The 22664-nt window shown below is 38.7% G+C and overlaps 1 protein-coding gene across 4 annotated transcripts in view; it reads right to left on the bottom strand.

Moving 5' to 3' along the window:
• Positions 1–22664, bottom strand: part of CDK5RAP2 (CDK5 regulatory subunit associated protein 2) — a 101598-nt gene that overhangs the window by 72100 nt on the left and 6834 nt on the right. For 3 of the 4 annotated variants that reach the window (XM_054007341.1, XM_054007344.1, XM_054007343.1), the window contains exons 4-12: positions 19896–20006; positions 18619–18695; positions 16616–16739; positions 13675–13829; positions 11181–11343; positions 9261–9314; positions 8718–8837; positions 7975–8067; positions 5457–5675 (exon numbers count right to left, since the gene is read on the bottom strand). In XM_054007341.1, coding sequence (XP_053863316.1) covers positions 5457–5675; positions 7975–8067; positions 8718–8837; positions 9261–9314; positions 11181–11343; positions 13675–13829; positions 16616–16739; positions 18619–18695; positions 19896–20006 — 1116 coding nt within the window. The remainder of the gene's footprint in view (positions 1–5456; positions 5676–7974; positions 8068–8717; positions 8838–9260; positions 9315–11180; positions 11344–13674; positions 13830–16615; positions 16740–18618; positions 18696–19895; positions 20007–22664) is intronic. The other variant, XM_054007345.1, reaches the window with a different exon arrangement.

Below are 22664 nucleotides of genomic sequence, written 5' to 3'. Positions count from 1 at the left end.
GGAAGAACAGTTAGTCTTGTGATTAAAGCACTGGAGTGGGCTCCATAAATGCTTCCTGTGTGACCCTCACGTACTCTCTCTGTGCCTCAGTTTCCCATCAGTCAAATTCATGTCGTGTCTATTTAAACTGTAAGCTCTTCAGCACAGGGACTGTCTCTAACTGGATCCATGTACAAGGGCAAGTATAATGAGACCAGGATCTTGGTTGCTGCCTCTAGGCACTACTGTAATACAAATAATACTACCCCCTTATTTTGTCAGAGAGACAGTCACAAACTTCCATATGTTCTACCTATTTACATTCCTAATTCTCCTATCAATCATTTCCCTTGTCTGTTTGAAGTCCTTCATCTTCAGGGAAGGCTATATGTGGGGTCAAGAGGGTGCATCCCATCCGAAGTCTTTGGGCAAAGTGTGTTTCAAAAATGACATATGTCCACTTCCTAACATTTGACCACTAAAGGGATCGATCCTGAAAACAATGGAACTATATATAGGAGAGTGTTTACAGGATCAAGCACTAGCACGATACATTTTATTACTAGACAGATTCCAGTCACAGTATGGAGGAAAGAGGCAGCGTAGGACAAGGGAACAAAACATAACGGTAATTTGGTTTCTCAGTCTTCCTCTTCCCCCCACCCTACTTCCAGCATCAGTCATTAGTTGCTTCCATGTAAAATGATCTGTTTATGGTGATTTTGCTAGAAGTTTCAAGAGTAAGAAGGGAAGGAGGGACAGCTTGTGTCCTATAGTGGTCTTGTTTCTATATTGGTCTTGTTTGACAACTCTTATTTCAAAAATGTTCAGTGCAAGGATTGTATAATAGAATGGAAGAAGATGCCTACCAACAAAAGAGCAGTTGTCAAAAATTGCTTTGATGTCATTTAAAAGATACACTAGTTTGCGTTACTTTAACCGTTTTTAAAACCCCGTAGACCCTGATGAGTTTTACGGAACACTAGCTTAACTTTCATTACTAAAGAAGTGTATGCTCTAAATATTTTGCATATTGCACACACAGTAGTCACCCATAAAGAACATTTACCCAGACTGGTATTTAACACATCACAGTTACTTCTATTCTAAGTATAGAGAAATAACAATGGTTATACTTTAGTGGCAATCTGTTTATTAAGTTGTGTGTGATTTTCTTGACTTAATTACTTGCTTTATGGAAGTTCACATCAGACCCTTATTTTTTTTTTTTTTGTGCATTAAATACCAATTATTTACACTGCCTTTTGCTTTACTTAGCTGAATATTGGCACTCACTTTAAGAAATCACTAATAGCCACTTCAGACCCCAAATCTGCAAACTAACTAATGCAAGTAGTCCAGCTGAGTTCAGAGGGATTACGAGCTTGGAGTAGAGACTATTTAAGTGAAGACTGAAGGATCAGTCCCAAACTTTGTGTTTGCTGAAGGCATACCACCATCGCTCTCATACATACACTAGTCCTCAAATGCATGTCCATTTCCACCTAGTTAGTGACCATTAATACAACTTCCAGGGTAGGACAGAATGACCTTTTTGAAGGTGGTATGAAATTGCATGACTGTAGTTGCTTCGGCTCCAAGTTATGGAATTCCTTATTTGGGTCACATCAATCATGTTCATTTGCAACATGTAAATTGGCATTCAAGGCCTGACTGAAGAGCTATGATTTTAGTGATGCATTCTATAGCTCACACCTTGACTTTAATTTTTGCATTTTTCCCCACTACATTTGGAGACTGACTGACTGACCGACCTTCATCTTGTTTTAGGCAGCTAAGACTTTAAAGTTAAACACTTGTGATCTAACACTCTTCTAGAGCCCAGAAACTTATTAGCTTTGATAAAGAAGAGTCAGAGACAGCTTTATGGAGAGAAGTCGTAAGCAGGCATGGACAGAAAAGAACCTTTTTTCTCCTCCTTACATGATCTAAAAAGCAGTACTTGTCAAGAAAGGCACAGAGACTGCTTCCTCCCTGGAGTAACAGATATTAATGGCAGGGGGGAAGGGGGAGATTTTGAATGGACAATATGTAGTGTAGTAGAATGTAAAGGATTCTATGTGTCCATCTGTAGAGACAGTAGTGCAGGCCATGAGATTTCCAAATCCTTGCTAGACTAAGCCATGACCGGAACTGAAAATTATTTTCTTTGCATAGGCTAGGATTCTATAACACACAAAACTACCCCTCACTACAGTAGATTGCTTGAATAGGAGAAAGTCTATTGGTTTCTATACATTGAGTTACACGGATAATATGGTAGCTACAGCCCTTTACAATGCTTTCTGCCAACCTCTGTCTCAAGGGATTTTTTCTATGATTAATGATAGTTAGTTGAACTTAGAAAAAATGAATCTGAAAGATTATAACTAATATTGGTTGAACACAGGAGTACCTCCCCTCTTTGTCAGATGGGGAACAGGTTGATGAATAATTAAGGCTTGAAGCCTCGAAACCTCTCTTTCAGTTTAATTTCAAGAGGGAAGAGCGGGTGGTAAATTCTGGCTAATGAGTTATTGTGCACTTCCTAACCAACTGATCAAACATGACTATAACGGAGAAATATACCTTAATTGCCTGTATTTAGAACAGGATAGAAAAGCTACTTAACATATTTCACCATCAGAGTTTGAACAAACTCATGGATTTTGAATTTTACCTAATATTGAGACCATGTTGTGTGTGTGTGTGTATGTGTATATATACACACACACACACATATACACACACACACACACACGATATTTAAGATGTGTTGATCTTTATTCCTGGTCATTCTATAAGAAGCACTTTGTTAAACAAGGTGTATCTCAATAGTTGATTGTTTTAGCAACTAAACTAGCCGTAGCTGATAATGTTGAGATACTGTCCAAAGATAGTTCCCGCTTAAAGACAAAAAAATAGCAGATGATTAAGTGCCAGCTAATACATAAGGCTGGGGTGGTGTGTTCTTTTGTTGTTGATGTTCCTGTTTTGTTTTTAATTAGTTGAAGCTAGCTACAAATCCACTGAACAAAGAGGATATGAAAGTAGGACAGAGTAGCCATTTTGAAGCAGTCCCTATTCCTATTCATCATGAGGAAGATCTTAGTGATTTATGTTGATGGTTTGGGTGAACAAATTCCAAGTCTTTCACATACTAAACTTAACTGATCTTTTCCACTTTTTCCAATACACAGGCCTACCCCATACTCTACCAAAATATTTCCTTGATCATTCTATACTGCCCAGGTCAGAAGTTGGGTGGAGGCACCCCTCATGGGCCTCTCTCTTTGACACAATCCCACTAGCTTGTTTTGATATTGTTATTTACAGAAATAGATAATGATTATTCTGTGTGAAAGGTCATTAAAAATATCCCAAACACCTTAAAAACAGGAAAGAGATGAAATGGCATCTAACTATGAATTTGGATAAAGGGTCCTATACAGTTCAGGTCCATTTTGTTAGTTTTATGTCTATTTAACTGTATGCCAGGCCATGTGAAAATAATAATAGAACAGCTTTTTTAAGGCTGCTCACATAAAATGTTTGCATCAGATTGAGAAACAGAAAACCATTTTACTAAAGAGCAAGATATTATAGCATACATTTTTACTCCCACATACCCTCTACTCAGTGAGCCACAATTCACAGGCAATGTTAGATCCAAATGTACTTGCAGCTCCGCAACTGAAGCAGAGGTGGTGAAACTACCTAAGAGTAGGAGTAGATGAGGGATGTAATTTTTAAGACTGCTCATCTTTTGGCAGGGACACTTTTCCCCAAGGAACTTAATCACATACATGAAGAACTTGGCCATAATTGAGTCAAACAGACTTCTCCAAGGGCTGTAACTATGTGAATCCCCCTTCAAAACTGTCCTTCCTGTACACATTTATATTCCAGCTCCCTTAAGAGAAGATGAAGGTTGTGGGTAGAGAAGACAGTTGAAGATAAAATACTTTAAATCAATAAAATGTGCTTTTTATGGCTGTTGTAATGACAGGAATCATCCATTCTCTTTTTTTTTTTCTAAACTCAATACACTGAAGAAATTTCAAGGAACAGCAGGGACAGAGATTCTGCGATGGCAAATGAACTGCACCTGAGATCAAACTAAAGCTACAACTAAAATAAACGGATATTGTAGAGAAAAATATATATTGTTTACAGGGAAAGAGACCCCTCTACTGGATTTAGACAATATTGCAAGAGTCTACTGCAAATTTCGTCTATAATTGGTGCAGTGAGAGGCCTTTAATAATTGGAGTACAGTGCCCCCAGCCGAGAACATTTAACAGTGGCAGAAGCTGCTCGAATACAGAGCATAACCTCATTGACACCTTCATATGACTAGCCTGTCACTATGTAACTATACACCCTTTAATAATAAACAGAGTTCAGTCTGTCTGTGCAATCTTTTTTGTCTACAGATGCAAGCTCATTCCGTCTTCTGTGTAATTCAACATGGCTCAAGGTCAGTCCTTGCTGAAAGGCAGCAATAGGGATTTTTATGAGTTGACCATGCCCAATGGAGAAAGCTCAACCCCTTTGTTCCTGCTGTTGTCAGAACAAACCAGCCCTCGCTGAAGCAGCAGGTGAGAAGATTAAAATAAAATCCACATGAGCAGACACACAAGTAGACAAAGTTGTGCTTTAAGCTAGGCACGCAGCACGAGGCACAGCTTTTACTCAAAATAAGGAAAGATGGAAACCTGTTCTTTCACTTTGTTGCAGGAGCCTTGCTTTCTGAAACAGAATGTGCTAGTCTAGACAGGAAAGCAAGGTGAAAGGTCCTAAAGTAGAGAGCTGCAGAGAAATTAACAAACAGACACAGCACTTAAGGCTTGTTTTGGATTGTGAGCAGCCAATCCTTTGTTAATGAGATTTTTACAAATAGAAACGGAAATTAAAAAGTACAGAATTTACAGAGAACAAGATGGGATGGTAAAAACAAGCAAGAATTCAGCTCAAGGTTGTAACCCTTAAATAATTTGCTATTATACTATAACAGGGCTGGAAAGAAAATAGTTTAAATTAGAGTAGTGTAATTTAAGATAGGCTACATATTTTGTAAATTGACAGATATGACAAAATTATCATAAATGTACACTACTAGAAAAATTAGAGATTCTACCTACAGGAAGATTGAGAGACTGTCTAAAAATTAACTTTTTTCTATTTACTGATTTTATATAGGACTCAACCAGATGGCTTTAATTAAAAATAAGATCTGAAGAACATGCCCCAGTCAGTTAGAACAACTTAAAAGATACACCCCCAAAACTTGTCTTAATCCTCTCAGCCATATCGTCCTGAAGACTGACTTTGGACACTTGCATTTAACTTTCAAAACAATTCAATTGAAATTTAGAGTGCAGAAGTGAATATATTAGAAAGGAAAGACATGCTAGATTAAACTTCATCCACTATTTAAAAAAAAAAAAAAAAAAAGAGAAAAATGTGATAACAACATTAATGGTTTTGTCGCCTCTACTCTTCTGTAGTTGTGCTTCATCCAGTTCCCTCTCCATTTTCTCTCTCTCTAGAGTCAAATCATTTAGCTCTTGATCAGTCCTTTTAATCCTCCTTTGTAGTTTACGGTTCTCTGTATCTTTTGTAAGGTTTTCGGAACGCAGCTCTGCAAGGAGGGTTTCTTTTTCCATCAAGAGAGCTTGATAATCCTCAGCACCCTAGAAGAGAAAGCAGCATTCATCATCTGTACATGTGCTTTATGAAGCTCAGAAGTCTACACTCCTGCCTATTTTTCTTCCCCTTTCTCCCTCCAACATTTCATTCAACTTGCAAAATTCAGTGCAATATCAATTATCCAAATAGCATAGGAACATTACCTTCTTTGGGGTAATTACGATAATTTTCAGTGTAAAAAAGGCCTTCAATGAGATCCAGGTTGGGCTAACAAGTAATTCGGTAACTTAAAGTTTAGACAATAAAAGTTGAACTGCAAAGGAGTCTAGAGTGAAAATGAGAATAATTTGGGGCTTTTGGAAGTGATAATAGTAAATAAAGTTTTTCACATCCAGGCTATCAGTGGTGACCAAGTCTTAAGCATGTTGTGCATATCAACTGGAAGGCAGTCGCTGTTCACTTCAGATCATATAAACCACTGTAGTTGGCCTCCTTGTTAATGATCACAGCAGAAATGATAATGAAGGAATGGGCCATGCAGCTTGATTTACTGACTGACCCAGAGCAGAGGTCCCTTCAACGCAGTGTTGAAATTAACTGGCAAGATAATGAGGGGAAAGGTTCGCTTTGCCACCCACCATGCTACGTTGGTTCTGCAGACAGGAGAGTTTAGTTTTCAACTTTATAAAACTAACACCATTCACAAGACCAAAGTTATAAAAGGAAGGGTGGACGGACTGTATTTCACTAAATGGGACTCTACTCGTGTAAAACTGAAAGGGTTCCAACATGTCCATTCAGAGGCCAAAAGCTATTTGTTACAGAACTGGGGATAACAGTTTATTATTTACACCAAGTTTAGTGTGTTGCTTTTTTATTTTAAACCTTTTTTCATTTCCGAGATCAATTTATAAAGCAATACTAATTTTTGAGCTAAAAGCTCCTGTTTCATTAGATTGTGACTGCTTCAATTCAATTCAAAGCAAAAATGCCAGCAGTCACTAAGATTCAGGCCGTTCAGGGTATATCTACACAGCAAAGAAAAGCCCATGGCTGGCGACTCAGGCACATGGGACTCAGGCTGCAGAACTGTTTCATTGCTGTGTAGACTTCTGGGCTTGGGATGGCGTCCGGGCTCTAGGACCCTGCGGGATGGGAGAGTCCCACAGCCCAAGCAAGCTCAAGCCACAGGTTTGTCTTTGCTGTGTAGACATACCTCAGTAGCTTTGGTGCACATACATTAGCACATATAACACTCCTGCGTCTCTTTCCACAGAGATCAGGAAGAGAAGGAACCTCATGACGGAACATCATTTTCTGTTTTTAATGAGTGAGTGTTATTTTAGTTACTCACTTTGGGAATCTGTGTTTTATTAGTTTTTGGATTGAAGACAAATGCACAAAGATAAGATGGGATTTTTGGTTCTGTGAACTATTTTGAAGTCCAATATTCATTTTACAAAAGGCCTCCTGTTCCATAAAATGAGCCCTTTATATTGCACGAACTAACAAAGTCCTTTTCTCCTCTGCACACATGGAAGTTATTAACGTCCACTGTTTTATTACAAACATTCCACTGTTCTAAAATAAACATTTCACACCTATTACAAAAAACAAAATAAAAACAAAAACGCCAAGTCTCACACACCCACTCCTAGTCTGCTAATGAAAAGGAGACAGCTGTGTGCCGTCACCACACTTATGGCGATGCAGCCCAAAATCTTTCACGATCTTCCCAAGTGGTCTCATATAAGCGAATAAAAGAAACAACAAAAGAACTCTTCAAAAACCCTCAAGAAAGACTTCTGTAGTGGATGAGAAGTTACCCAGCACCACCAGTTGAGATTTGAGAGGAAAGAAATTGAGTGGCTTCTATCTTCCCTGGCATGGTCCAGACTAGTGTCAACACATGCAGTACATTTTTATTCAACTCTTGTGAGATCATCAACAAATTTAAACTGATCACTGGAGTTTACCAAAGCTAGTGTTTTTTTTCTTCCTACACTAAGTAAGAAAGCTCTACAACACCTAAAAAATGGAGTTTCTATCCATGCCTCCATAATATTGGAAATTTATGAAAATCTATTCTTATTTTACATTTAAAGAGGACTCTTTTTAATTTAATTATGCATTCTCACAATTGCTATTAAGAAAAAGAATTGAGGAACAAGATAGTAATGAGACAGCTGTACTTTCAGTGTTCCATAATTTAAACTGAATTACTTTAGGCAATTTGCTTAACAATTAGAACAATTAAACATTTTAAATTAGTTTTAGTTTCCTCACCCAGTGCACCTTCTGCATGAAAATATTGAAAAGCAATTGAAATTGTTTGTATCTTACCTTGAATTTCTGGATCTGAGCTTTGTGTGTGGCCTCTCTTGCCTTAGCCAATGAAACATTTAGTTCTTCAATTTCAGAATTAAGTTCTTCATTCTTTAGACAAAAGAAATACTCATGGATGCATGAATACAAGTATCAAAAAAGTGACAGTGTCAAAACAAAGATCTTTCTAAATGGGCAGAGCTGGATAATAAACTATCAAATTGTTTATTCACCCAAACATAAAAAAAAAAAAAACTTCATAAAACACTGAATGCCCAACTGAGCTTTGTATGTAAAGAAAGCAGTACAATAACTATACATATAAGTTCAATAACTTGTGCTATATGTCCACAATGTTCCACAAATATCTGACCTTCATTTGAAGGTGGCCCCCCACTACCCTGGCTTTTGTTAATATTAAGCTCATTCTCACCACACAAGGTATTATAGCTTGTGCCTTTCTGCCAGCTCTACAATTGCTTCTGAGGATTCAGTAAGAAGCTGTCTCTTCCCATCTCTCAAGAGCAAGTGTATCAGTTCAGTCATGTATCTTTTTTCCATGGCCCAAATATCAAAACTCCAGCTATCACACTCAGATTTCAAGTAGCAAATATGACCTACAGTCTTCCACAGAACTGTTTGGATCTGTACTACTGGCCTGCTCCAAGGCCTACTCAAATCAACTGAAAGACAGTGGCTTCAGATGGATTAGCTCCTAAATTACCTGGATACTTCTAACCAGAAACATACAATCAACATACCTCTTTTTCCTTTGTTTTTAATGCAAGAGTTAGACCTTGAATGGTTTTATCCCTTTTCAAACCATTTTTCTTTTCAACACTAAGCTCATTCTCCCTCTCTCGTAGTTCTTCTTGAAGAGACTAAATAGATTACATTAGGTTGCACTAAGTTAAAAAGTTCATACTAAAATACACCATAAATGCACAGTATGTATTAAATGCACTAGCTCATGCAGTTCTTACATCTCATTAGTCAAACTATTAAAGCAGACTATAGACCAACTCTAAGATGTCTCCTTACAGATCTGTGACAGGAATATGAGGAAGGAAAGCTGATCTCCCGGGATGGGCATGAGTATCAAGCATACTATCTACTTTGCTGTTTGGAAATAAACTGAGCCTTGGCTTTGTCTCCTAATACAACAAAAGAAATTTTGCCAAAGGTTCTGCCTTAATCCAATTTGAATTACTAACTCTTTACATCTAAGAACACATACGAGAAAAAAAAAGACTCCCCAACATATATGTTATAAATGTTCAAAGAGAAACAAGTTTTAAACATACCTGGATTTTTTTTTCAAAGCAATTTTTCTCATTTCTAAGTTCCATTTTAATAGCCTATAAGAACAGAATAGTTGTCACTCTGAAGTAAAAATACTTTAAGCTTTTGGGTACCATCATTAATTATTAAAAATCAAACCGTTAGTACTTCATATACAGACTCTCTTTTGGAGCTTGTTAAGAGAAGTATGCCTCCAAACCAAGTTAATTAATAAAATGTATAGTTATAGGACTCCAACATTATGACAAGACTATATTGTAGACATCTAGAAAACAACTCTCCCAAATGACATCTTTCTACAGAATTGTACTATGGAAAACTAAAGAAAGCCATGTTCCTTGATGACACATGACAACTCTGCTTGACAAGTTTAAAAAATGCATTTTTAAAGGGGCAGTTATCTATGACAGCAGGGCACACTTATAAAGTCGATTTACTAAAAACTGCTCCATTTTAAGTAAGACTTTTTGGGGGGTAATTTTCCCCCAGAAAAAGAGAGAGAGATAAGCAGCAGCAACTTATACTTTTATATATCTTTAAGACAGGGGTTCTTAAACTGGGGGTCGGGACCCCTCAGGGGGTCACAAGGTTATTATATGGGGGGTCGCGAGCTGTTAGCCTCCACCCCAAACCCTGCTTTGAATCCAGCATTTATAATGGTGTTAAATATATTAAAAAGTGTTTTTAATTTATATGGGGAGGGGCAGGGGGTCGCACTGAGAGGCTTGCTATTTGAAAGGGGTCACCAGTGCAAAAGTTTGAGAACCACTGCTTTAAGAGGACAGTGCAGTAAAGGTTATTTATTGTACCAGTAATACTAGTCAAATCTCTCTCATCACTATTACACCCTGAGAAAAGAATACTGTTTCTAAGGTGGATATAGCCATGGTCACCTAATAATAAAGGAACTGATTTTGGCCCTCATGCCATAAACTGATTTTAAAAGAACTATGTTAAGCCTGATGAACCTCAAAAATGATATTCCTGATCAAATCAAGCCAGGGTAGATTTTCTGAAGGTTTCAATCCTTTCAATGAGTTTCTATAAAGAGCTAGAGCTCTTCTGAACTTTTAAGTCCACTGCTCAGACTGAGTCTAAAAGTGATCTCCTTTCTATTTTTTGATTTAGGGCCGAAAGGAGGGAAAGGCACTGTTTTATATTGATTGGAACATAAGACACTATCTTGAGCAGAAAAACCCAAAACCTACCAAGGATAAAATTTCTTAGAAGCTTGACAGCTTCCATTATTTATCATTTGGAGTCTACCATCAATCTTCAAACCATAAATGAGGAGAGCCCTGAAGACCTCAAACTAGCCTTAAGACTTGCTTCTGTTTTCCAATATTCAAGATAATGTTTGACTTTCTCCACAAGGCACGTAAAATAGACAGGTGACTGGTAGATAGTTCCCTCTGCAGAATTTGGGGGTTGGCCTTCTCTATTTCCATGAGACCTGGTTAGGCCTACCTCTACTATCAAAGCCTCCCATGCAGACCACAGCAGTGAAGAGATCATTTTAACTTTCATGTGATATTCCGTATTACATAAGGAAAGTTCTCTATTAAGGGGGGAAGCCTTAATAAGAATTACATGCCTATTGGCTTCAGCTCAAAACATCTAGCAGATTATTTCTGGATTTCTGTTATGAGACAGTGATATATTAGGTGTTACAGAATTGTGTAGAAAACAAAGTTACCGCCCAAAAATGAAAAAAAAACTCTGTGATGTGACATCTAAACAATGAAAAGCATGAAGTGTAGTAGTGCTCAACAATGGCTGCCAAACCTACAAGGTGACCAATGAAAGGAATTTGGGATGGAGGAGGCCTCTAAAAAGTTAGCTCAAGTCACTTACTTACAGTTATTCTTAAGACCTAACCATGGGAGATTTGTAACGGTCAGATTTTCAGTCAGTTTCCTCACCTCTATCTCACTATCTTTTTCATGCCTCAAAGCAACAGTAAGTTCTCGGATTTTTTCTGCAGGTAAGTTCCCATCACAAGATTGACTTTGAGACTTTTCCTCCTCAAGGTGCTGAATTATAGCTTCTTTACTTTTCAGAGACAGAGTCAGTTGCTCTATAAGTCTAAAAAATTACAAAGATGTGGATATTAATTTTGCATCGTCTAAAACTAAATACCAAACCATTGCGGTAGATTTTATGGGAGGCCTCCCGTAGGACAAACAGCACTGGTAACATTTTGGAAAGCACTCTCAAATTACCAACCCCTCTCTTTCCCTCCATAGTAACCAGAACATTTAAAGCAAGCAACTAATAGAATCAAATTAATTTTTATTTTTTAGGAACAATACTCTCCTCAAGTACTGGTAAGAAAGTAAAATGCTTAACCCTTTCATCCTAACATTTTCCACATGAACAGTGCTGTATCTAAATGCTCTCTAATATTTAAGAGTCATCAGTACAGACAACTTCCTACCAATTTCCATATTACACACACAAAGTAATGAATGGTAGAACATGTATATATTAAAATATAACTGGAAGGAAGTATGTAAGCTAGAGCACATATTAGAGTCCTAATGTCTTTGCACAGAATGTGTTGACAAATGTCAGTTATAGTCCCTTCCTTACTCAAGTGCTTGTATTGCATCTAACTTGCTTCTACTGATTTAATAAAATAAAAATAAAATAAAAAACACAACACAGTTGAATTTTCAGCCCCATTTAACAGCAGTTCCAAAACCACTGTCCATGGACCACCAGGAGTCCACAGAGGTCTTCCTGATAATCTACAAAATAAAATCTTTTGATCAAATAATGGAGGGATTGGGCGTACAGGTAGGTCCAACAGATGCATTCTCCAATGAAGTGGTCTGCAGACTAAGAGCTGGAGATCCACTGCTGTGTAGCAAAAGCAGTGGATCACCACCAGTGTTTGGTGGAATAACACTTTGAAATATATCCTCAGAGTTGTGGTTGTAATTCAAGACTGAAGTTCCTAGACTCTTACATTGCCAAACCCATGCATAGTGAATATTTCAGCCCTTACAGTAAACTTTCTCCATTAGTTCTCAAGTTTTCTACGCCCGAAAGTATTTGTGCTGATCCAGCATCCAAGCATCTATCCCTGGTAGATCAATGCAATACTGGACCATAAAAATTGAGACATTCTGATTACCTTGTTCTCCCACACTTTAGCAGCTGCTCTCACAGAAGCTACTACAGTTAGAAATTAGCGCTTTACCCGATTTGAACATCTCAGGAATTATCAAGCATTTGTTTCCAGGTCAAGGGATTCAGGACAGTAGCTGGTAAAATCATGATGGATTTGAAGTTGGGAGGGCCGGGGGGAAGCAGAAGCAACATAGTATTCAGTACAGCATGATTTAAGGTAAAGTATCAAGACTTATTAGGGCAAGTGAATGACTTATGCCACTAGAGAGTTTGGATTCACAATTTTCCAACTGTATAAAACATTTATATCTGACAATTTATGAAATATCACACCTAAACCTGCCATTAGTCCAGTAGTCTGTTTTAGACACTACTCCAAGAACACGTAGGAAGTTAAAGGACTCAGACAAATGTAACCTTCCACCTGTTAGTAGTGTGGACCAACTGTGTAGTTTAGCATCCAAGAATCGGAAGAGACATTCTTTACAGTTAAGCCCATGAAGACAGAGTTTAAGAGCTCCCCTAGACTCTCACTGACAATTGAAAACTTTTGCCAGGACCTCTGCTGACTAGATATACATTTTTATCACAGATATTCACAGAACCTCTGACGTTTTAATTCTAAAGAGGAAAAATGCACAGAACCGGATATTCCTCCCTCCCTCCCTCATCCCCCCAACTTGTCCCCACGTTCACATTGCCTCATAGTCACCAACTCATGATTCAGGCACTTTTCATCTCCCATCAACTCAAAGACCTCCAAAAACTAACCAAAGCATTTACAGTCCAAACTGCTGAACAATAATTTTCTATTCCTGCTAGAATTACTAACCTCAATGGACAGGTCAATGGGATTGAATAGCATTGAACACTATGAAAGCAGGAAATGGGTACAAACATACAAATCATAGCCCCCTCCCCCCCCTTCAGCAATGGCTCAATAAGCATATTATTCTTGCACACAGATAAAAAGCAATGTGGCCACGAACATGCTTTAAAGCAGTGCATGCGTTTCTAGGTCACATGCCCTTACACACTCTTCATTTTCAGACCACATTTAAGGCTCAATTTTCCTATGAAACATGTAGCTTGTAACACTGGTTGCTGTGTTTGTTCAACAGCTCATTTTACAACACTTGTATTAACGCTCCTGGATCTCGGATACATCTGAGGGTAGGATCAAGCCCTTAAAATCTATTTCATATTGACTGGTTTGTTTTTATCACCTTTTAACAATTAACATTTTCCATTAGTTAGAAAGATTACCAATAGAAATCTGACCTGTCTTTTTCTGGCAGTTCTGTAATACTATCCAGCTCCTTCAGATGTGTATTTGTAACTCCAGAGAGTTTTTGTTCGACAGCCATTCTTAGAACTTTCTCCCTCTCTGTCATTGCAAAGGCTTTTTCCACTTCTTCTTGGGCAGCTTTAAGATTCTGTACTCAAAATAAACAAGCATAATGCATTGGAACATTAAAACAAAATGTTCAGCAAGTTCATGCTACATTTCCCTTCCCAACATTGTATATGGTCAATCATTAAGTAAGTTTAACATCCTTAACATACTTTGCACCTCTAGTTCACCCTTCACTAAGATCTGCAAGTGCTCTATAAACATTAATGAATGAACCCTCAACATGCACCCGTGAGTAATGAGTATACAATCTGCATTTTACAGATAAAGAAAATTAGGTATAGAGAGGTGAAGAGACTTGCAGCAAGTATGTAGCGGACCTGGAAACAAAACGGAGTTCTCCCAACTGCCATGCTTTGCTTTTTCCACCAGACAATGCAGGCTTATCCTACAACTCTTGAACTTGAGAAATAAATATTTACAATCAAAATCAAGGCGATGTTAAATCAAGGAGATGTTTTACTCTGTAAAAAATCAAATTGATATTCATAGCTATGATGGAAGCAAGAAGTACCCTTTCCAATATATATTGTCCGCAGTATTCATCAAGAACTGCTATCAACACACACTGTCCACAGAGAGAATTTTCTCCCCAACGCCAACCAAAACATAGGCAAGATCTGTTAAATTCTGACCAAATTCTTCAGGAATTTTCTGAGGACGTTGGCTGTGATAAAGAGAATATATACTCTCCCAGAGTACATGAAGCAACTGATCTTAGTGGTTATGTTGAAAATAACCAAACGGCTGGACTACTTTCTAACATATCCTGTAGCCAAAGACAACACTGTCTTTGTCTCCCTATGTACTTCTCAATCTTCCTTACTCCCCCCATTCTCGCCTTTGTGCCTTCTGTGAGCATTTCTCCCTATGCCCAGAACAGTCTCCCTGTTATCTGCCAAGTAAACTCATCTTCAATTCGCTATTTAAAACAAAAAAACAAAACAAAACAAAACAAAAACAAAAAAAGGATTTCTTTAGGAAATCCTTTATTATTAGTAATGCTCAGACCCTTCCACGCCTGAAAAGTTGTTTTGTGTCTTGTGTGTGTTTACTTTTAAATCAAAACCTCTTCAGGACAGAGAACATGGCTTGGCTATGTCCTTTGAAGCTATGTAAACTTATGGTGTTATATAAACATATCACTAATAATATTCCTATGTTTGTCTGATTCAGAAGCATAAAGAAAATTAACCTCAGAGGCCCACACTATTCTTTCCAAGTTGTATGAAAACACTAAAATAACCTTGATATTAGAATATTTGCCAATCTTCTGTTTGATGAAGTTCTAGGCAAACAATGGTCTGATGGATCCCTTTGGCACAGAGAGGATTCTCTCCATCCACTGACATTAAGTTAACACCACCAGTGAAGTGCAAAAGAACACTCTGAGAATACAAATGTTAAGATTCCAGCAAACTAAAGGGAAGGTTGGAGTGGCTGCTATCCCTCTGAAGGAGCTCTCCCCCTCTAGGGATACTGCTACGTCATCCCAACAGAGAACACAATCCTGAAGCTCATAACAATTTCTCTTAAAGTATCTCTTTTTTCCTGAGTGGGAGAGTATACCTTTGGAACATGTCAGACTGCACCAAGTATACATCTTTTGGGAAATCTTTTCTCAGAGAAGGAACCCACACTCACACACAAAATCTCACCCCCCCTGGACAAATTATACAAGTTCCAGGTTGTGATATGTTATCAATATATGCTGTATATATATTTCTGGAACTAGGTACATGCATTTCCAGCAAAAGGCACTTAATATAAATTTGTTTGCTGAGTGGTTCTGCCTCCCTTCTTGATGATGAGAAAGCATTTCTGTTCGGGGGGGGCGGGGGGAGGGGGATGGACTATCTGAGAGCTCCCAATATCTGGCCACTCAGCTGTGAGCACATGTCCCAGAACAGCAGGTTTTATCATAAGTTAGTTGGGAACACTTGGGCAAGCTCCTTGTTAATCCTTCAGAACCATATCAATGACCAGTATTTGGCAGAGGTAACCCGTCACTGCCAGAGGAGTTCCAGAAAGTTTTGCTAAGATACCTTCTCAGAGAGACACACAAATTAATGTGCTACCAGACTCCTGCTGCAGTCAACACCTGGCAGATGGAATGTCATAATCCAATTCCCACCAGCACCAAAGCAGATACTGGAGTGGAAGGCGAGTGAGCGAAATACAAGAAAGTACTTCTCAATCCATCTTTCCAGAAATAGGTATTGCAGATGACCTGTCACAACTCAGTCACATATACGGAGCACAGACTTTAGAAGTCCCCATGTCACAGACTCATACTGGTATATAAAGGTCTCTAACACCAGAGTTATGGGGCCTGTGGAATGACACCACCTCTTGCAGCATGGTTTCACTTTCCTAACAAAGCAGAGACCTTGCTGGCAAGACCTTTCACAACCCAATTCCCCATTACCCCAAGTATCACGGATAACCTTTCACCTCTCCTGCAAAAGCCTACCTTGCAAGAGATGGACTCCCCAACCCCAATGAGGAGATAATATGCCTTGTTCTAAACAAACCCAAAATCCACTAAAAAAGTAAGTACTTCATAGGGCTCTGCCCATCTTCCACATTCCGAGATTTAATAATATTTGACAAAGCTTCCCCATTCATGGCATTTATTCTATTTTTATTCTGGCTATTTTTCCAGTGAAGCTGAAACAGCGGCTCTGAAAGCAGCATTTAAGCAGGTCACAACGCTAAATATCTCAGCTGAGAGCATAAAGGCACTAGGGAGCTCTGCACAGCAGAGTCAATAACTAATTCAATTACTCTTCAATATTGGAGACTTGCCTCTTCCAAAAGGTTTATTCTGCTGGTGAGAATTTCTTCCACTTGTTGTACTTTCTTATGAGCCTCTTCTTTCATGCGCTGTATTTCAGCATCACCGCCTTGAGCCAAGCTTTCAACCGCTTTACTGCGGGAACAAGATGTAGAAATCTCCGCGTTAAAAAAAAAAAAAAAAAAAAAGAGTGCGGATCATGCTCATAATTAGTGCTTGTATTTTTGAGAAATAACAAGGTAATTGGGCAGCTTTCCTGTTTTTACATAGGTGACAGACACTGTACTAGCATGATCAGATTATGGTTGCACAGTATGACGCACTTAAAGCATGGGCACGCAGATTATATAGGCAAAGGGATTCCAATGTACCTGCATGTTACTTTACGGATTAAATATAAAGGTCTACATTTATAGAACAACGATTGGGGTATTGTCTCTGCTTGATGTAAAGCAATGAGAGTTCTCCACACAAGTCTTGACACAGTTGATAAGAAAGAGCCGTTTATCATTTCTTTGATAATATATACACTTCTACCCCGATATAACTCTGTCCTTGGGAGCCAAAAAATCTTACCGTGTTATAGGTGAAACCGTGTTATATCGAATTTGCTTTGATCCGCCGGACTGCGCAGCCCCCCCCCGGAGCACTGCTTTACCGTGTTATATCCAAATTCGTGTTATATCGGGTCGCGTTATATTGGGGTAGAGGTGTACAAATGTGATACTATCTTGATGTTTTTAAAGCTTCAAAAAATTATCTCAAGCCTCTGGCAATGTTAAATTTCTACAGAAAGCAGCATTACAACAGAAAATGAACTAGTTGAAGGGTACACATATATATAAATCCCTACGCAATTCTCTTTTCCCTAGTTTTCAATGAGTCTTTTTTTAAAAAGTCTCAGGACTTTGTGTTTCTTATGTAATGAAGTGGCAATCCTACCTTTATTGTGCTTTACCTATTATTTTTCCTCAATTCTGCTTCCTATCATGAGCTTCAGTAGTGCATGCTTCCCTACACTGACCAGCCATATGCCTTGACAACGATCTGGACGGACCATATTTAAGGGTAATTGGGCAATTCAGTCTTCGGGGCCCCATTAGAAACTTGGCCTCTTTCAGGCTGCCAACAAGAGGACTCATTAGTGACAATTTGATACTTTGTGAGGTGAACTACACAGAGACCTAAATTCACTGAACAGATGCCACTTAGCAACTGTTAGGTAGTAACAGCTTTCAGTCACTACCAACCTAGATTGGTTTTCAACCAGGCACCTGGAGGTGAAGAGTTTTATATCCAATTACCAGTCCTCCCAAGCCATCCAATTTTTCTACAATACACATCTCTTCCAGCTTATACATAGATACAGTAACATTCACAATCAAGAATCTGAACAACATACTGATAAAGTCAGAATCAAGTTAAATATGCACTGGATAATATCAATTGGAAGAGCTTATTCTCATCAAATTTACTAGAAACCCCGATTTAAAAAATAAATAATAATAATAATAAATGTGCACATTTTTTAGATGTTTGAAGAACGGGAAGTGGCATGTTTCACTTTCCATCAGTATTGAACTAATGTCCCACCACTGCTGACAGTGACACTTCAGATACCATCTTTTGGATGAGAGATCAAAACAGGTGCCCTGATGGCAAGTGACCATTAAGCTCTGAGGATATCTTCATCTTTTACAAGTGTTGGGATGTTAAGCCAGTCCCAAATGTTGGCAATTACATTCTATCTACCTGAAAATACTCCTGGAGGTTCAATTTGATATGATATTCTTCACTGCCTATTCTAACTATGTAATGGTCCTTTGTGCTTTTAAACAATTACTGTAATTCACTCCAGAGATAGGTGAAGCAATTTCGAAACATGAGTTTGCAAAAATCCTCAGGGATCCTCATGTACGAAAGGTACCAAGAAGACTCATTATATACATGGCAAGTTCTTGGCAGTCCTAAGTTCTAGAAAGATTGCAGACCCTTAGAGAGACAACATACTTACGAGGCTTTGATGAGCAGTTTTTCCCTCTCCTGCAGGTCACGTTTCAGACTTTCTACCTCAACCTTCAGCTCAATATTCTACAACATAAAGTTAGATGATAAGATGCCACACAAGCCAATGCAATGCAAAGTTAACCCTGCATATTGATTACATTTTCCTGTAATAGGCAATAACAAATTCAAAAACAAATTAGGTGCAGAGTATGATGGAAATAGGAAATTACTTCCGATTCTTAGCCTTCAAAAGAGTCTTTATTTTGAGACTATTTTCAAGCCTTGTAAAAGTCTCTAAAGCTTCTTAAAAATCATAATATTAAAACACCACAGTATATATGTCACACAGCAACATTAAAAACTATTTTCCCTTTTACCATATTTACAAGAAAATCTGACATTTTTTTTAAACCCATCAAACCAGTTACCTTGAGTTCTTCACAGCCATACAAGCGGTTTTGCCTACACAAGATATTTAGGGTATGTCTATACTACAAACCTAAGTCAACCAATATTACATTAACTTACAGCCACCGCATGTCCACACTACCCTCCTTGGGTCGCTGGTGCGTTTCCTCACCAAGAGCACTTCCACTGACCTAAGAGGTTCCCAGTGGGCTGCCCCCTCTGACCTGCCCATTCCCCAGAGGGAGCGGGGGTAGGAGGGAAATTGCCCAGGGCTTCTCACCCCCTCTCCCCCACAGCCCCGGCTCCCAGCTGGGAACAGGGGCCCAAGTCACCTCGGCTTCTCGGCCCAGCTCCCAGCTGGGAACCAAGCCGCGCAGCTCTCCAGGGAAGCAGGGACTTTCTTGTCAATTTCATGTCTCCTGTAAGTACCATAGCAGGAAAAATAACTAACATTCAGAAGATGTAAGTATGACATTCAGGTGGTGTAGGTAGCAGACTTGACCTTTCATTTTCTTCCTGCTATGACTGGTCTGGGAGATTACATTGTGAACATTAACCATCAGTGATATAACTGAATGAGAAGGCTCCAATAATCACAAGAACAAGTTATTTAAATTAAGATTTCCGAGGAGAAGGAAGCTCTGATTTATTGTTTTAATAATTTAATTGTTCGTTAGCTAGTACTGAAAAACTGAAATTAATCTTTCATATTGTATAAAGGTCATTTTAATCCCTTTATTATTGCATATAATTAGACTGAAGTGAAAAGAACTGGCAATACTGAAAATTTCCAGCAAAGGATGAACATCAATTTTTCACACAATAGAAAATGTTTGGAAAGAGACACAATTACTTGCAACGATTTTAAATACCTACAATTTTGTAGATGTCTTCAGTTGGACCATCAAATTTCTGCTGCATATGCTCCTCCAGAAAATATATACGAAGCTTTAGGTTGAAGTTCTCTTTTTTCAGGTCAGTTATTTGCTGTTTAAGAAGAGAAATAAATAAACTATGCCACATTTCACAAGTAAAATTGATATTGTATTTGTTTTAGCTCCTCACAGTGCAAAAGGCAAATAAAAAGTAATAAAGATCACAAATTAACAGACCATGAAGATATGAGACTTTAAGTCCCTACTTAAAAAGTTACCCAACAATAGAAATGAATACAGTCATCTTGACACCATCCTAGTCAAAAGTAATAAATTAATATTCTGCAAGTACACTAGAATTGTGGGACCATCTCATATGCACACTGCCCCCAAACTACCCTCCCTCAGGCTACTTCTGACATTCTAAACCTCTGTACAGCTTTCAAATCAGCTGCTTCACCCCTTACGTTGATCCAAAGAGAAAGAAAAAGAGACCACCACCTTTTCCCTCTTCTCCATTATGTGGAATTCCTCCTGCCTATCGCCGCCGCCCAAAAAAACCACACTGGCACAAGATCCAGAATAGGTAATACACTTGCTACTAATTTGGGACTGGATAAGGGCCAGTACCTTGAGTCTAGAAACACCTGCTTTCTGTTTACCCACGGACAGCCAGGAATCTATTCCACCCACGCCACTGCTAATGATACAGCTCCCCCCAAGGCCATGAGACACTGGCCCTTAGGGGAAAAAACAGTTAAAAAAACACAAAAACTATTTTATAAACACATTACATTTTAGCATGACATTTTGCAGACCAGAAGGGAATGCCCATGCCCCAAAGAGCTTACAAATCAAGTATTACAGCAGCCTGGCTTTACAGACAAAAGGATTTTAAAAAATTAGGTTTAAAATATTTTTTGTAGTAGTTATTTTCCTATAAAAAGGAAACTTGAACAAAATACATGAAAGTGTGGAGTATAAAGGTTTTATTGGTAAAAGCTTGGAATGTCTCTACACCAATCTTGAGGCAAAGCCACAAATAAGGCTTGTCATCCCAATCAAATGCCAATCAACGCTTTATCCTACAGAGTCACATACTTTACAGTACAACTGTTAGCGTATAAATACACGCAGGGTATTAAAACAAGTCTTCTTGTACGTATGTCCTTTAACAATTGTGACTTAACTTTCCCAATAGGAAGAAGGCATATTAGTTAATGATTTCATTAAAGAGAAAGTCTCCTTTTAAATTTTTTAAGAGACCAAGCATGAAACATTTATTCAAATAAAACAAGTGCCTCTTGCCAGCTGCTTTCTGGAGAAAGAAACTGAATATGTAACTGAGCAACTAATAAAATATTTATATAGGCTTCTCTAGAATGACAGTGTTGTGCAGCTTGTAAAAATTATTAACAATACAATTTTTTAAAAGATGATTGGCCTGTAAAAGTTAGAGTTTTTTCCTCAAAAATAATTAACCCTGAGCCCAAAAATGCAATCTCTTCCTCTAGGCTGAGTCGTTCTTGCTCACTGAGTAGCCTCAGCGTTACTTCCACAAGTAAGGACCGCCCAAGGGAGCTTGGGTTTTCAGGACTGGGCCAAAAGTCTGCACACACTGCTGCAATATGAGAAAGGTTATCTACGTTATCAGACTTTGGAAGTCTTCACTCCACAGCACTAAAAAGCAAAATGAATGATCACGAAGAGTGATAGAGCCAAACCTTGTCTACACACACACTCCACATCGATTTAACTAAGGTGTGTTGTTGCACCAATTTAGTTAGACCAATGCAAATCTGTGGGAATACACAAACCAATTTAAGCATTCGCACACAAAGTTGCACTGATTTAATTAAACTGGTGCAACATCACACCTTAGTTAAACCAACGCAACTTTGTGTTAAGACCAAGCCCTAGTGCAGTGGTCCCCAAACTTTTTACCTTGTGCCCCCCATACCCCTGTCTACACCCCTCCGAGCCAGAACTGGGAACAGGGACACGGATGGGGGTAAAGGGACCAAGGCCGGAGCCACAGCTGCGGGTGGGGGCGGGGCCGGGGCCAGGGCCAGGAGCAGAGCCTCAGCCAAGAGCCAAACCCAGCAGCCAGGGCCAGGAGTGGAGCTGGTGCTCCCTCCCCAGCCCTGTGGGGGCTGGACTGGCCCCAGCTGTGCCCCCCACAAACTTTCCTCCCTGCCCCCCTAGGGGGTGTGCCCCACAGTTTGGGGACTTCAGCCTTAGAGCATACGAAGATACAGAAACCCTGTTTTGCAGTAGTCTCAGAAGTCAAGAATTTCTCATATAAGCGAAGGCTATAGAATTGGGCCCTGAGGGACCAAACCTGCCCACTTTACTCAAGCAAGTAGTCCCACTGAGTTCAGTTTAACTATAAGTATGAATTCTACAAACAATATTTATCCCTTAATTGTTTAAATTGCCAGCGGATTATTCCAGGTTGCCGTTATTTTAAATAGCTCGGCCAATAAAGACACTGAAGTTAAAAACATTTGAACATAAGTTATGTTAGTGAAACTTTTTTCTAGTCCTACGTTCATCACACCTGCAGCACAGAGCAGAGCCAGGGCAATACTGAGAGTTTTGGAAAATCTCATCCTAAATGCAAACAATTAAAATGCAATAATAAACTAAGAACTTAAAAACACAAAAGCCAAACAAACTCAGAGCAAAGGCAATTCTGTCATACCCACAGACTTTTTAGATTACATAATGCAGTTAAAATGACAGCTCAGTAAAGCCACAATGTAAAATG

Source organism: Malaclemys terrapin, chromosome 17, assembly GCF_027887155.1.
Source record: "Malaclemys terrapin pileata isolate rMalTer1 chromosome 17, rMalTer1.hap1, whole genome shotgun sequence".
Taxonomy (NCBI): Eukaryota; Metazoa; Chordata; order Testudines; family Emydidae; genus Malaclemys; species Malaclemys terrapin.
The sequence above is the reverse complement of the archived record's forward strand: the minus strand, read 5'-3'. Positions and strand labels throughout refer to the sequence as shown.